The following is a 14624-nucleotide window of genomic DNA, read 5'->3' as shown; positions in this document are numbered from 1 at the left end:
AATTTAGTCCTGATTTGCCGCCGTGTCTCTGAGTCTGAGCCTCTTCAGTTCCAGCAGAGGTTGTAGACAGATATTTATTTAAAGAATAAAAAGCTGAAGCTCGACCTTCAGGTGAGCAGGAGAAGGTTCTGCACGTCTGACCGCTGCTGCGAGGACAGGTGAGCTGCACCCGGACCCCGACCCACTTTATAGGCTGCCCCCATCCCACCGGGCGCGATCCCGACACAAGCCAAGCACACGTGCCCCCGCCCATCGCGCACCACACATCGATACCCGCGCGCCCCCTCACCTGCAGCCATCGATACAGGTGTAGGTGTGTGTGTGTGTGTGTGTGGGGGGGGGGCAACAACTGGACAACACAAACCCCCAGAGAGAAACGAGCTAAAACAATTAGACTATTTATTTTCACCGTGTCATGAAAACCTACACCCAAATACTGGGTTTGCTTTAGGTTCTGCCGGCACGTGAACCAGGTTCCTACTGAAAGACACACTTTTTAACTCTTTGAGTTAAATACAAATATAAAACACAAAGTAAAACTAGAGGAATAAAAACAAGAGTACTAGCAGCAAAATGTGGTTAAAGTTCTCATTCTACTACTCACTATAGATATCTGAAGTACTTCATATACTGTTATACTGTATATACTTTAAAACCCGTAACAATACTCATCCTCAGAGGAACTACAGCTGTGGATGCAAATAAAAACTCAGAGTCAAGAACTTGTGTAAATGTTTTGTAGAACTACTTTAAATTATGAGTAAAAATACTACATTTAAATCTTACATTAGTAAAAGTACAGAGGTTTATATGTTCTCACAGTATTAAAAGTACTGCTCATCCTCTGCATGTTACTGATGTGAGTTTAGCATTAAACTGGTTTTAGTTCCCCAAACCCAGTCCACCACCAGGCTTCAGGTCAGGCGGTTCTGTTGTGTAGAACATTTTGTTTTGGGTTCACAGGCAGTGGATCCTCTTTTTTCAGCCACAGCCATGAGACTCAGTCTGAGGAGGATTTGTCCTTTAACTCCACAGTTTTTACATATTGTTTTATCTGATCACAGCTCCGCTCCTGACCTTTGTCAGGGACATTTGACCTTTTCCACACTGACGACACGATGACACCCGTGGGTGCTTTCACTGTGTCAATACAATCAGACCCACATCAGTCAGTCAGTCATTACAGTCATTCAGAAACAGACTGTGGTGAATCTGTGTCATCATTTTTACACCTCTAACACACCAGGCTCCCTCAGCCCTAAGGTGTGTGTGTGTGTGTGTGTGTGTGTGTGTGTGGGTGTGTGTGTGTGTGTGTGTGTGACATTTAATCTGAAGCCAAATCTCCAGCTCTGTTCTTTAAAGGGTCAGAGAACAGCAGGTTCTGCAGAAAAAAAAAAGAAAAAGGGCCAAGTGAAGAACCAAAGAGATAAACCTGAGGACCAGAAACCAGTTTGCTGCCGTTTCATTAGTCTGCTGAGTCCTGGTTAAAGCGGACTGAAAGGACCAGGGCGCCACCCTGAGGCCACATCTACTCAAACATCAAACTTCAGCGGACCCAGTTCTATGTAAGAACAGATGGTTTAGGATTAAAGACGTGAGGTGGATCAGCTGTTTTCAAAGGCTGAGTCAAGTGTCCCTCAGTCCTCAGCGGCTGTTTCCTGTCCCCCTACAGTCTAAAGCTCTGCTGGGTGTTTCGGGTGCTGCAGACATGTTTGCGTGGAGGCTTCAGTCATTTCCCGTTTCCTGGTGATTCATCAGTTCTCCGACCGAGAGCACAGACAGACCGAGGTAAGACTTTGACTTCTTATTCTAATCATTAGCTTCCATCCAGTTTCTTCTTATTATGGTCTGCATACGGAGACTTGTCCGGACGGTTCTTCTACACACACGATGTGTTGAGAACATGGCGGTGGTCAGGTCACTGGACCAGGCCGAGGACTCCGAAGGGTCTCTGCTGGAACAGTTTTAGTTCTGCGAGTTCACTAGACATAAAACAAAGCAGAGTGAGAACGAGACGCATCGTCCACATCAGCTCGGACTGGACGTTTATATACAAACCGTGTGGATGTGAAGTCACAGCAGCAGAACTACAGTATTTATTCCTTCATCATGATGATCAGTGTTTGTGTCAGAGCGAGTTAAATAAGAAACTAAAATAGATCAAATGACAGAACCAGTGACACCGACACCACAGGAGGAGGAAGGAAATGTCTCCACTGGTTATTAGACAATAATGCACATGTCCTCACATGGGATCAGGTCTGTGTCTGTTTCTCACAGACAGACACAGACCTGATCCAAACTAGAGACTGTCAGTTTCACTTCTGGTCTCTCTCAGCTCTGCCACACAGAGACTGAGACTCATGGGAACGCTCACTTTGTCTCAGCCAGTGACGCCCATGTTACTGAGACACCAGAATTCATTTATTAATAATGAATAAGAAATGAAGCGAGGAGCCGATTGAGGCTTTAAAGTTCACATGAAATCAGTTGCTTTAGTTTTAAAGAAACAAAATGTGAGAATTTGCTTCTGAACATGTTTGTTTGGTGTTTCAGCTGAATTCACCTGATGGTTGTTGCACTGAGGAGGAAACAGAAGCTGAAACAAAGAAAAAGACTTAATTCATGAAATTTAAAGGGCCAGTCCATCGTTTTTTTAATGCTGTGGTACATATGACTGAAACAGGTTTATCAGCTGCCTCAGTCTAATACGTTCACTAACAACAGCCTTTATTGATTCAGCTCACAGCTACAGGTGTTAGTTCAGTCTGAACAGTAGTTTGTCTGAAGCTACTCTGAGACGTGGTCTGTGGATTTGTCTCTCTGAGGGTAAATGTCCTCTTTGAGTCCCTGAACTGCAGCTCAGCGACATGTAACCTGAGGAGGTTTCCCACATGCTTCGGCCGCGTCGCACTGCTGAAGCCTTGGATCACACACTAATTTTAAAACACAGCACGAACCTCTCTAAAGTTCAGTCTGGAGTCAGACGCCACAGCCACAGTCTGTAAACACACCCTCATCCTCCCGTGGGTGTGTGTGTGAGCAAACATGAGCTGGTCAGACAGTGTGGAGCTGAGCTCTGAGTCATGCAAGCAGCAGGAACGAGCCTGCACAGCAGTCAACAGTTACTGAGTCTGAGACAGACCCTGGATTAAAACCAGGATTTACTGTCCCTGCGACTCCACACAGGAAGGTAGAGGGAACAGTGACAGCTTTAGAAACAAGGAGAGATATGACAGGACCGTCACATCGGTCCAGATGTGATGTCTGTGCCTTTATTGGACGACGATCTGCACAGTGATGAGACCGAGCAGGATGTTAAAGTCCTGATGCTGCCTCGGGGATACTGAGGAGAGGCTGGTTTTTCTGTGTTTGTGTTCAGGCAGATGAAGATGACTGTTTGTGTGGAGGAAGACGAAGATCACGCAGAGTCTCCAGAATTCCTGTTGTCCTCGAGGAGGAGTGACTCGTCCATGGGACACTCCCCAGACTTCAGTAATGAACCTGGTCCTTCTCCAAACGCAAAGTAAGACGACACCTCACACTCCACAGAAAACAAATGTCCTCATTTGTCCTGAATTCCTCCAGAGAGCCGACTCTGTTCTGTGAACCCTGTTAGAGCAGCAACAGGTAAAGGAACAAAAAGAGTCCAGACCTTTAGTCCTGTAATGTGTTATCATTAGGAAACAAGAACCAGCAGAGTCAGGTGACTGAAATCACAAATATTTCTCTAACGAGACAACCTGGTGCGTTGGTAGAGATTTATTGTGAACGTCTTTATTTCCACAGAGAGAAGAAGAGATGTGGAGCTGGTGCTGAGGAGCCACAGTCCTGCTTTGTGTCCATTCAGGACTCGCCCAGTCAGAGCAGCACTGCAGACAGTAAGAGCATCAACACTGTTGTTTCTGCAGGGCGGTTGAAGCTAAACCTAAAAGACTACTGAGATTAGGAAACGCTGCAGGGCCTCCACAAACTCAGCAGTCAGAATTAGACTTAGCGCAGAAATAAAAATCTTTTCTTAACGTGTCTTGTGTTTCTACGTAGCTAATGAACATAATCACCAAACTCTGGCTCAGCTTCCTTAGTCTCAGGTTGTTCTTTCCCTTTCAGCAGACTCTGGTCTGCAGCAGGTTTTAGATGGACACAAAACCAGTCTGAGGATGAGATGTGAACGTGTGACTGAAGGAACTGACGAAACAGGAAGTGGAACCCTCCTCAACAGGATCTACACTGAGCTCTACATCACAGAGGGACTGAGTGAAGAGGTTAATACCCAACATGAGGTCAGGCAACTGGAGACCACTTCCAAGATGGAGACCCTCGATGACACGCCAATCAAGTGCCACAAGATCTTTAACGCCTCCCCTGACCAGCAGAGACCCATCAGAGTGGTTCTGACCAACGGTGTCGCTGGTGTTGGAAAAACCTTCTCAGTTCAGAAGTTCAGTCTGGACTGGGCAGAGGGCTCAGAAAACCAAGACGTCAGTCTGCTGGTCCTGCTTTCGTTCAGGCAGCTGAACCTGATCAAAGATGAGCAGATCAGTCTTCTCAGGCTGCTCCATGTTTTCCATCCAACATTACATAAGGTCACAGCAGAGCAGCTGGCTGTCTGTAAAGTTCTGTTCATCTTTGACGGCCTGGATGAAAGCAGACTTTCACTGGATTTCAACAACAGGAAGGTGGTGTCTGATGTCACACAGGAGGTCTCGGCCAATGAGCTGCTGACAAACCTCATCCAGGGGAATCTGCTTCCCTCGGCTCTGGTCTGGATAACTTCCCGACCCGCAGCAGCCAATTGGATCCCTCCTACGTGTGTGGACAGGCTGACAGAAGTCCGAGGCTTCACTGATGCCCAGAAGAACGAATACTTCAGGAGGAGGTCCAGGGATGAAGAGCTGTCCAGCAGAATCATCTCACACATCAAAGCATCCAGGAGCCTCCACATCATGTGTCAAATCCCAGTCTTCTGCTGGATCACTGCTACAGTTCTGGAGCACATGTTGACCACAGAGCAGAGAGGAGAGCTGCCCAAGACCCTGACTGACCTGTACTCACACTTCCTGCTGGTTCAGACAAACAGGAAGAAGCACAAGTACCATAAGGGACATGAGACAAGTCCACGGCAGCTGACGGAGGCTGATGGGGAAGTTCTTCTGAAGCTGGGGAGGCTGGCGTTTGAACATCTGGAGGAAGGAAACATCATGTTCTACCAAGAAGACATGGAGCAGTGTGGTCTGGATGTCCCAGAGGCCTCGGTGTACTCAGGAGTCTGTACAGAGATCTTTAAAAGAGAGAGTGTGATCTTCCAGAAATCAGTCTACTGCTTTGTTCATCTGAGTGTTCAGGAGTTTCTGGCTGCAGTTTATGTTTTTTGTTGTCACACAAATAAGGATAATGAGACACTTGAGACTTTCCTGAGAAATCCCCGGAGCAGGTATCACACCTGTGAGCCATCTTTAGATATGTTTCTGAGAAAAGCCGTAGATGAATCCTTAAAGAGCAGAAATGGCCACCTGGATCTTTTTGTTCGCTTCCTTCATGGTCTGTCACTCAAATCAAATCAAAGACTCTTAGGAGGCCTGTTGAGTCACACAGAGAACAGTCCAGAATCTACCCACAAGATAATCCACAACCTTAAGGAGATGAGCACCTTCAAGATCTCTCCTGACAGAAGCATTAACATCTTCCACTGTCTGATGGAGATAAATGATCACTCGGTGCATCAGGAAGTCCAAAAGTACCTGAAGTCAGACACCAGGTCAGAGATGAAACTCTCTGAAATCCAGTGCTCAGCTCTGGCCTACATGCTTCAGATGTCAGAGGAGGTTCTGGATGTGCTGGACATTAATGTGTACAGAACATCTCAGGAGGGACGATTCAGATTGATCCCAGCTGTGAGGAACTGCAGAGAGGCTCGGTAAGTCCACAGCACGGATCCACTGTAGCAAACATCTGAGGTCACAGTGGACAAATCAAAACTAAACAAAGAGAAAAAAGAATACACTTATTTTTGCACCAACCCTGAAGCCTGGAGCTCCAGGTCTGAGTCTTGTGTTTCTATTACAGACTTTCTGATTGTCGACTCTCAGAGACTCACTGTGAAGTCCTGGCTTCGGCTCTCAAGTCCAACCCCTCCCATCTGAGACAGCTGGACCTGAGCAACAACAGGCTGCAGGATTCAGGAGTGGAGCTGGTTTCTGCTGCACTACAGAGTCCACAGTGTAGACTGGAGACTCTCAGGTCAGACTTCCTTTGTGTTTTTTTTATCGTATGTATGATTGCGTGTAATATATGCTGTTTGAAGGTGGAGCTAGGCCTGTTAGATACGTGCAATGTTCTTTGTTCCTGCTTCAGGTTAAGTGAGTGCTGGCTGTCCGAGGGCTGCTGCTCTTCTTTGGCTTCGGCTCTGAAGTCCATCACATGCCACCTGAGAGAACTGGACCTGAGTAACAACAAGCTGCAGGATTCAGGCGTGAAGCTATTGTCTGCTGGACTAGAGAGTCCAAACTGTTGTCTGGAGATTCTCAGGTCACATCTCTCGTGTTTTTGGAATCAAACTACCAAATGTCCCTGTTGTCAGCAGCACTATCCCAGATTTTATGTTGTAAAAGCCTGAAATAAAGAATCACTGTTTGAGTGTGATGTCAATAACCAGATGTGCGATACTGTGGCAGCTGAGCCTAAACCTAAAGCCACTGAGGAGTTTCTAGAACGAGCAGTGATTGACGCCCTCGACATTACTAATGTACTAACGTGATGACATCTGAAAACATCATGTGTCTGCTGCACAATTAGTGCATTTATCTCTCCATCACACAGTTTCCATTGTTTTTGTGTGTAAGCTTTAACACCACAGGTCCAGTGAATCCAACACGTCCATGTATAACTTTTCCATAATCCCAACAGCTGTATCACATATACAGAACATAACAAATCAGCCAAAAACTGTTTGCTTCTGACCTCGTGAAACCCCTGGTCCCCCGTTCCTTCCTATATGGTTCTGTTGAACCCAAATGGGAATAATGCAAACACATAAATAACCAAATGGCTCCCACAGATGTGACAATATTACTTTTCAGTGAGCAGCTCCTTCTCTTGCTCTTTTTTCATATTGCTAATGTGGCAGATGTTTTATTGCTAAAGCTGCAGATTTTCTCTGTTATTTCTTTAAGTGTTACGTAATAGAGTAACATACATAATAATAAGACAAATCAGAGCTCATTTTATTCAACCAGCAGACTAGAACCAAAAGATACTGTGTCTTATTCATGGTAGAGAGAAGCAAATATTTGACATGTTTGATCACTGCAAATATCCAGGTTTCCCTAAGATGCTGCATGTGGACACACCTTTAATTTACCTTTTACACCTTAGCTGTAAAGACTTTATACCTTGGATGAAGCTAAACAGTGTTGGAGAGGTTTGGGGCGTGCTAAGAAGCAAATTGAATAAAACGGGTGGTTTTAGTCAGGACTTTTATATTAACGCCCTTCTTTTCTTGGTTTAGTCTGAGGCACTGTAGCTTGTCAGGAAGCAGCTGCATTTGTTTGGCCTCAGTTCTGAAATGCAGCAACTCACGTCTGACGGAGCTGGACCTGAGTTATAACGAGCTGCAGGATTCAGGAGTGCAGCTGCTATCTGCTGGACTGGAGACTCTAAACTGCAGACTAGAGACTCTGAGGTCAGATACATCTGATTACAGGTTAAACTATGAAGTGTTTTTGGAGGCCATATGTGTCATTAATGATTATGTGTTTTTCATTATTCTTACCTTTGTGTGACAAGATGAGCCAAAACCCAAGAGAAGATACAGTTGAATGAATTTTATGCTAAGACTAAGCACTGCAGTCATCACAGTTTAATGGAAACATGTTCCGTCACTGATCGCAGTATATCTTGTCTGTCGTTTGTTCAGGCTGAGTTTCTGCAGCTTGACAGAAGACAGTTGTGTTTTTTTGGCACTGGCTCTAAAGTCCAACCCCTTCCATCTGAGAGAACTGGACCTGAGAGACAACAACCTGCAGGGGTCAGCAGTGGAGCTGCTGTCTGCTGGACTGAAGCGCAGACTGGAGATTGTAATGTCAGTAACATGTGATTAAATTTTAAAGGGCCAGTCAGACAAGTCAGAAACCTGTTGTGACTGTTCTTTAACCTTAACGTTGTGCTTGTCCTTGCAGGGTGTAATAAACCTGGACAGCAGACACCGCAGAAATATGTGAGTATTGACAGTTGTACAGAGTCATGTAGCCTCCCTGCGGGTTTGTACTCTGTAATTGTCTAGTGTGTGCATGTGGAGGATTATAGCCCAAGGAGAAAACCTGTCAAACCAAAAAATGCCAAAAATGAGACACGAACATGTTTTAAAACAGCCACAGTTTGAGTTCAGCTCTTCTCTAAGTCAAACCTGAACATACATGAAACATATATTTATCATTCTCTCTGATAGAAACAACTGCAGGTTTGAATTATTCTTCCGTATCAGAGAAAGACCTGCCTGGTATTAAATCAGCACAGGTGTAAATGTGTAAATGTGCCTATGTTTTAGTGGAAATAGACTGAAGCATTATGGGAACTGTTGTTTATAGATATGTTTATGTGACTCACAGAATCATTTTTCTGTTTCAGCTTCTAGAAAAGTTCCCTGCAGGATCCCAGTCTCACCAACAACGTTTCAGAAAGAAAAATGTTCAAGGAACTGCCACATTTTATTATTCATACAATCTAATGTCACAAATCACATCTTTACAAACTGTCACTATACAACCTTCTAGGGAATCATAGCATTGATCTTAATAAATGGATCTCTCCCTGTTCCACTTTACCACCACTTAGTTTTAATGTCTGTGCATCGTGCTGCTCGTCTCTTCTCACAAGCTTCAAAACCAAAGACTGTCACGTTCTGAATGTTTCACATCTCCCTGCACTTTTGGATATTTGCACTTGAACACGTAGAGCAGCTTATTGTGTTAGACCAGCCCACCTACACACTGGCTGGACAAATAGTAAGTAAAAAGAGGAAGTAGTATGAGTCAACAATAGAAAGTCTTCTTCTCAGTAAGCAAAGTGGTCGTCACCTCACAGCCGTAGCCCTAAAACACAACTCTAATCAACAAAGTTGTCAGAAGGGAACACGCAAGTGTGTGTTCGGCTCCTCAGAGGTTAAACTTGGTGACTGCAGGCCAACCGGTGTGAAGCCTGATCCACTCGAAGTAATGAGCAACCTGTCGCAGACACAGGGAATAAATCCATAAACATTAGGTTTGTGCTTGTGCCCGTGTGAAGGTCATGCACTGAATCTGAAAATACACTAAAATGATGACCACTGATGACTGTATGTTGTTCTGCTGTGAAACCAAACTGAAAGCATTAAACAATAAAGTCTAATAATCATGATAAAGTCATGTGACTTTGTGTTTATGTGAAGTGAAAAATCGTCTTACAAGTTAATTATTTTCATATTTTGTGTACAAACAGAAGAAATCAAACATAATAATATGAAATCACTCTGTCCCTTAAATGTTATTGTTTCTACCTACAGTAAAGATGGACTTCCTGTTTATTTCTTCTCTGCATGTGTGTGTGTGTGTACATGTATCTTACCTGTGTGTAAACTCCAGGGAATCCCGGCTGACCACACCTCTCCCCCCAGCTGACGATGCCCCACAGGTAAGACACACCCACCTCATCTTCACAGACCAGAGGACCTCCACTGTCGCCCTGACAGGAGTCCACGCTGCCCTCCAGATCACCTGCACGCACACACACACACACACACACACACACACACACATAATTTCACACCTGCACAGTGTCCAACAAGATTGTGTGAGTGTGTGCAGATCTCAGACCAGGTGCACACTCACCTGCGCACATCATGCCTGGTTTGAAGCGATCGTTGTAGAACTGCTGACAGTTGTCGATGAGGGACACGTTGGCCCAGAGCAGCACCTGAGCTGCTTTTCCCTCTGTGAACAGACAATATCTGTTTAATGTGGAGGAATCAGTGAACTTGGGTTTATTTAGTGATCAGCTGACACATAATGTGACCTGATATCTGTTGTTATGATCAGAAAGGTGCTGATATCAGCTGACAGCGTCACATCACTGTTTGCTTTAAACCTTTTCAACAGTGAAGCGACTCGTTCACACCAGTCAAGTGACGCTGGAACCAGTTGGCACCAGCTGGTGTCAGCCCCAGTAATGAGGCAGAAAACTGAGCACCAGATGGAAAAAGACATTTCCCTGGATGATTAGTTTCCCTTGTGGGGAAACGTAACGTCGGCCCCAGGGACTGATACTGTCTGAGCTACTAGATCAACATAAATACATGAACTTTTTTATGCCAATACAAACTATGGGAATCAACTGTGTCTCGTCCACACACGTTTTGAACACGTGGACTCAGGATGTGTTTTTCCTTCTGATGGGGAACGTCAGCAGAACGTGTTGAACGTCTATTTGCTCTAATGGACCACGTTCACACGCGGCTGCAGTTCTTCTTCTAACCACATAAAAGCTGGACAGTCGTGCAGGCACCTTTGTTTCGTCCCCACCCGGAGATGCTGCAGGTGTGTCCGGGCTGAAACAGGTGGGTGGACCAGGGAACACACACGGCTCTGATGGCCGGGTTGTCCTTGAAACATATGTCCGTGTACGGAAGCTTCTCCAGCTTCACCAGAGCGATGTCGTTCTCATAGGTGGAGGCATTGTACCTGCAGGTGGACAGCTTTTTCAGTTTTACCTGTTCTGTTAATGTGTTAATGTTCAGGTTCACGTGCAACAACAGCTGCAGCAGGTCAGGTTTGGGTTTCTTACCTGGGGTGGATGCGAATTTCTTCCACAGGAACAATGTCGGTCGTGTTTTGAGCCCTAAACTTCTTCCAGAGAGAAAACTTGACCATAAAAGCAGATGGGTTTGGTCTGTGAAAGAGACACAAATAAAGTTTCACAGAACTAACATTCAATCACTGATGTAGTAAAAAAGGAAAAGATAGAGGACGAGTCAGAAAAGCAACTGTTGGAAAACCAGGAGTGGATCATCCTTCCCAGAGTCTGTCCTACCTGACGCAGTGAGCGGCAGTGAGTACCCAGCACCCTCCAATATAAGCTCCACCACAGTCAATCTTCTTGTGCTCCTCCAAAGCGACTTGCCACTGGATCTGAGTCTGCAGCCGCACACACACCAACACACAGCAGCAGCTTGAGTTTCAGAGTACAGGAGTAATCCACACAAACTGGTACTGAGACAGGCAGGAGGTATTATAGCTGACCGGTTCTGCAGGGAGTCCTCCCACCACTCTCTTGACTCGGATGGTCCTCCCTCGGTCCTGCACTGGTATTGCGTCCTTGTTGGGAATCCCACACTGCAACTTGGACTCCAGAAACTTTCTGTTGGTCTTTATTTCTGGACACACATGCACAGTTGTGTGAGATTTGGTCTGAGTAACTGGGGCAGCTGGACTGTTGATACAGGGATCTAGTGTCCTGGCATGACTTGGACACGAGTATTACAACACTAACAAAGCAAATACACAATGTGGCCAAAAGTATGTGGAACTCTGTTAGATGGGATAGTTGAACATCCATCCATTTTCTGCTGCCTATCTCAGGCTGGGTCACAGTCCCTCTCCTGAGTGAGGCTTCCAGTAGGTCCAGTGTCACCTCACTGTTTAAAAGAACAGCAGTTCTACTCCAGACTCCTTCACAATGTCTGAGCGCTGTCTCTAAGGCTGGCCTACAGAAGAAACTTACAGTAAGAGTGGCCTTGAGGGGAAACAGGGACGTCCACATAGTTTTGGCCTTGTCTAATTCTACTGTCTCAGTTCTAAGCCTACGTACCTTGTTTGGGAGAGGTGTACTCTGAAATACAGAATAAAAATAAACAGAACCATCAGTAACCACAATAACAATTTCCTGACACAGACCTGTGTACATGGTGTTTACAGGTGTACCTGTGTTTTGGGGTCGCTGTTTTGTCGCTGACTCTGTGGGAAATAAAATACATGACAATAAGTAGACAGATGGTGGTCACACTGGTCTGTGATCGGTTGTTACTGCTGCATCCTCAGTCCTATTTACATTAATCACCACCAACTATTTTTCTTTTTAATAAAGGTGGTTTTGATTCTTCACCGTCAGGTTTTCTACTGTGTGGGTGTGGATTGTGCCCATCAAGACTGTGTGTCTCACTGTTTTTGTCCATAGACGAGTGTTTGGACGATTCATCCTCTCCATCCAGACAGTCGACCACTCCATCCCTGACTGCACTGTTATGGACACAGACACCCATCTTGCAGTGGAAGCCTTTATTCCTGCATTCTGACAAACAATAATCAGTCACACTCTGAAAGATTGGACTCTCGGGGCTATCTCTGGGATCTCTGTATCTCTGGGACTGGTTTACTTTTACAGCACATCTCGTCACTCCGGTCACCACAGTCGTCAACACCGTCACACGTCTGGTTCAGAGACACGCACTTACTGTTAACACATTGGAAGCCACACTCGTTATCTAAAACACAAAGACACAAAAGGTTGTAGAGCCGCTCACAGTACAACAATAGATCCCTCATCACAGTCAAGGGGTTTGTCCGCTATCAGCCAATAATGTGGACAGTCCTTACTGCCTAGACTGCCAAGGTGCATTGTCTTTCTATGCAGATGATGTTGTCTTGTTGACCTAATTGTACCATGACCTTTCAGCTGATTGTGATAAGTCAGGCTGAGGGTAAAGGCTGAGGGGTAGACCAAACTTACTGACCTGTCGGTGCGTTATAACAGGAGACTTTAGCGACCTTCCCGCTGCTGATGTTCTTCTCACCAAAGATCACACACTCAGCTAAGGATGTCTCATAACCTTGGCAGTGGATGCTGACGCAGGTGCTGGGGAAGTTCTTGTCACGGTTGGTTGTCAGGGAATCATCTTGAACGTAACCAGCTTTTGCTGCACCCCTACACACACAGCAGACACAGTTAGTATACCTGTGTATCTTCTACACTTCAGCATGTTCTTTACACATGCCGCTAAAACTGTGCTTATTGCAAACATGCATTTTGTAAATACATCTCCTCTCACAGTGGGTTCCCGTGTTCTTTGCAGGCTACGTTAGCAGCTGCCATGTCCCAGTCCTCACAGACCAGTAACTCCTTCCCGCCTTCACTGCTCTTTGCATCAGGGATGAAGATCTTGATCACTCCTGTGTCAGGGTCTATTGAACTGCTGAATGGATTTCTGTCTGTGATGAGATAAACAACAGTAACTTTAACTACAACAGTGACACAGAAAATATAACAAGGCACTAAATGTAGCTTTGAAAGCAGACCTTTACAATTGTCCCCAAAGTGGGACATGACTGGTTTCTTGGTCCGACACGAGAGAGCCATCAACTGGAAAAGAAAAACACATTCAAACCTGAAATTATTGCACCTTTTGAAATCAGCCAGGAGAAAGTATCCCTTCGACTTTAAGAGTCTGCTGATTGATACCAGTCCTGGTTCTGATACTCAACAAGGTCTAGAGATGGAGGTGTGGCACTGCTTAATTAAATTCAGAAACTAATCAGAAGCTGCTCAATGCTGTCTCAGCAAACACTAAGTACATTACCTGACAGTAGGAGCGATATGTTTTATGGTCTCGCCCACAGACTGCAGTCACGTTCTCAGTGGGACACATATACGGTGGTTTACATTCACATCGTCCATCAATGCAACGCTCCCATGGTCGACAAAACACCAGGCCACATGATTTATGGGTAAACCTGATCAATTTAGACAGACCACTTAGACTCCAAACACAAATCATCACAGATGGACCTGCTGTTAGAACCACCTTCATATGACCAAGCAAAATCCACCTACTTCTTTGCCAGACACTCAGATGAACCCAGGAACTCGTCTTCCTTGGGTGCTTCGGTTGTGATGGGGACAGGTGAGGTCACCTGTGTTGTGGGTGCTGGGGTTGTCGGCTTTATTTTTTGACGTGATGGTTGTTTCTTAGGTTTAGATGGACTGGACTGGAGGAGAAATTAAAACAGTTCAGTTAGAAATCAACAGAACAGAACAGACTGATTGTGCATTTTATCTAAAGGTTTGTATAAAAGCACTTTTTAAACACAGGAAAAGGGAAAACACATTGATAGTTGCATTGATTCCAGCATGTAAGATTAAAATAATGAACCTATGCATTGACTTCCGTTTAACAAATAGTCATCAGCTGGTTCAGACATTTATGTTCCTGGGATCAACACAGTCTCATGTCTATACTGATGAATTAATGCTAACCCTAATCATTACATCCTCCTCAGCCTGAGCGACTCAGTATTCTGTGCACACTCACCGTTTCACAGTAAATGATGAGAAGGGACATGAAGAGAAGAGCAGCTCCGAGTGATTTCATCCTGACGAACATGGAGAGAATTTCTCCTGTGTTCAGGAACTGGAAAAAATAAAGAAACAACTTGGACTAAGTATTTTCTACTGAAGAAACAGCTGCAGACAGAGACAGTAAGTCTCGCTGAGGACGTCCCTAACTGGCAGTCTGATATCTCTTCTGGCCACTGATGTTGTCACCAATCAATCATTAGCTTGTCTCGTCAATACATGCCTGGACTCCAGACTGATCCAGG

The 14624-nt window shown here is 45.1% G+C and overlaps 2 protein-coding genes and 1 long non-coding RNA gene across 6 annotated transcripts; 1 reads left to right on the top strand and 2 right to left on the bottom strand.

Annotated features, from left to right (window-relative positions):
* Positions 1 to 723: 723 nt before the first annotated feature.
* Positions 724 to 2261, bottom strand: LOC117152761 (uncharacterized). Its single transcript, XR_004463297.1, has 2 exons — positions 2059 to 2261; positions 724 to 1982 (listed from the first exon to the last, which is right to left on the bottom strand). It is a non-coding gene; the product is annotated as an uncharacterized LOC117152761 (long non-coding RNA).
* On the top strand, positions 1533 to 9397 carry LOC113139084 (protein NLRC3-like). Of its 4 annotated transcripts, none has more exons than XM_026322061.2 (10): positions 1533 to 1788; positions 3383 to 3526; positions 3790 to 3881; positions 4114 to 5917; positions 6067 to 6240; positions 6355 to 6528; positions 7508 to 7681; positions 7916 to 8080; positions 8178 to 8215; positions 8626 to 9397. In XM_026322061.2, the coding sequence occupies exons 2-9, from the start codon at positions 3387 to 3389 to the stop codon at positions 8182 to 8184; spliced, it is 2730 nt and encodes a 909-aa protein (XP_026177846.1). In that variant the 5' UTR covers positions 1533 to 1788; positions 3383 to 3386; the 3' UTR covers positions 8185 to 8215; positions 8626 to 9397. The 4 variants fall into 4 exon arrangements, with proteins under 4 accessions (XP_026177846.1, XP_026177854.1, XP_026177837.1 ...); XM_026322069.2 differs by having other exon boundaries at positions 4111 to 5917; positions 6355 to 6470; positions 7624 to 7681; XM_026322052.2 differs by having other exon boundaries at positions 4111 to 5917.
* Positions 9084 to 14534, bottom strand: cfi (complement factor I). Its single transcript, XM_026322589.1, has 17 exons — positions 14336 to 14534; positions 13858 to 14012; positions 13604 to 13757; positions 13323 to 13386; positions 13076 to 13235; positions 12761 to 12951; positions 12404 to 12511; positions 12190 to 12318; positions 11952 to 11984; positions 11839 to 11859; positions 11271 to 11404; positions 11062 to 11165; positions 10816 to 10920; positions 10537 to 10712; positions 9864 to 9965; positions 9601 to 9749; positions 9084 to 9221 (listed from the first exon to the last, which is right to left on the bottom strand). Exons 1-17 carry the CDS (start codon positions 14405 to 14407, stop codon positions 9153 to 9155), a joined length of 1926 nt encoding a protein of 641 aa, XP_026178374.1. The 5' UTR covers positions 14408 to 14534; the 3' UTR covers positions 9084 to 9152.
* Between the last annotated feature and the right edge of the window lie 90 nt (positions 14535 to 14624).

The sequence above is a fragment of the Mastacembelus armatus genome, chromosome 18, assembly GCF_900324485.2.
Source record: "Mastacembelus armatus chromosome 18, fMasArm1.2, whole genome shotgun sequence".
Classification (NCBI taxonomy): domain Eukaryota; kingdom Metazoa; phylum Chordata; class Actinopteri; order Synbranchiformes; family Mastacembelidae; genus Mastacembelus; species Mastacembelus armatus.
Note: the sequence above shows the minus strand (reverse complement) of the source record. Positions and strands in the feature narration are given on the sequence as shown.

Coding starts and splice junctions, on each gene's coding strand:
- LOC113139084 (XM_026322052.2), top strand. CDS start 3,387: ATGAAGATGACTGTTTGTGTGGAGGAAGACGAAGATCACGCAGAGTCT. Junction 3,882..4,110: donor TCAGAGCAGCACTGCAGACA/GTAAGAGCATCA, acceptor TTTCCCTTTCAG/CAGACTCTGGTCTGCAGCAG. Junction 6,241..6,354: donor TGTAGACTGGAGACTCTCAG/GTCAGACTTCCT, acceptor TTCCTGCTTCAG/GTTAAGTGAGTGCTGGCTGT.
- cfi (XM_026322589.1), bottom strand. CDS start 14,407: ATGTTCGTCAGGATGAAATCACTCGGAGCTGCTCTTCTCTTCATGTCC. Junction 13,387..13,603: donor CATATCGCTCCTACTGTCAG/GTAATGTACTTA, acceptor TTTCTTTTCCAG/TTGATGGCTCTCTCGTGTCG. Junction 12,952..13,075: donor AAAGAACACGGGAACCCACT/GTGAGAGGAGAT, acceptor CTGTGTGTGTAG/GGGTGCAGCAAAAGCTGGTT.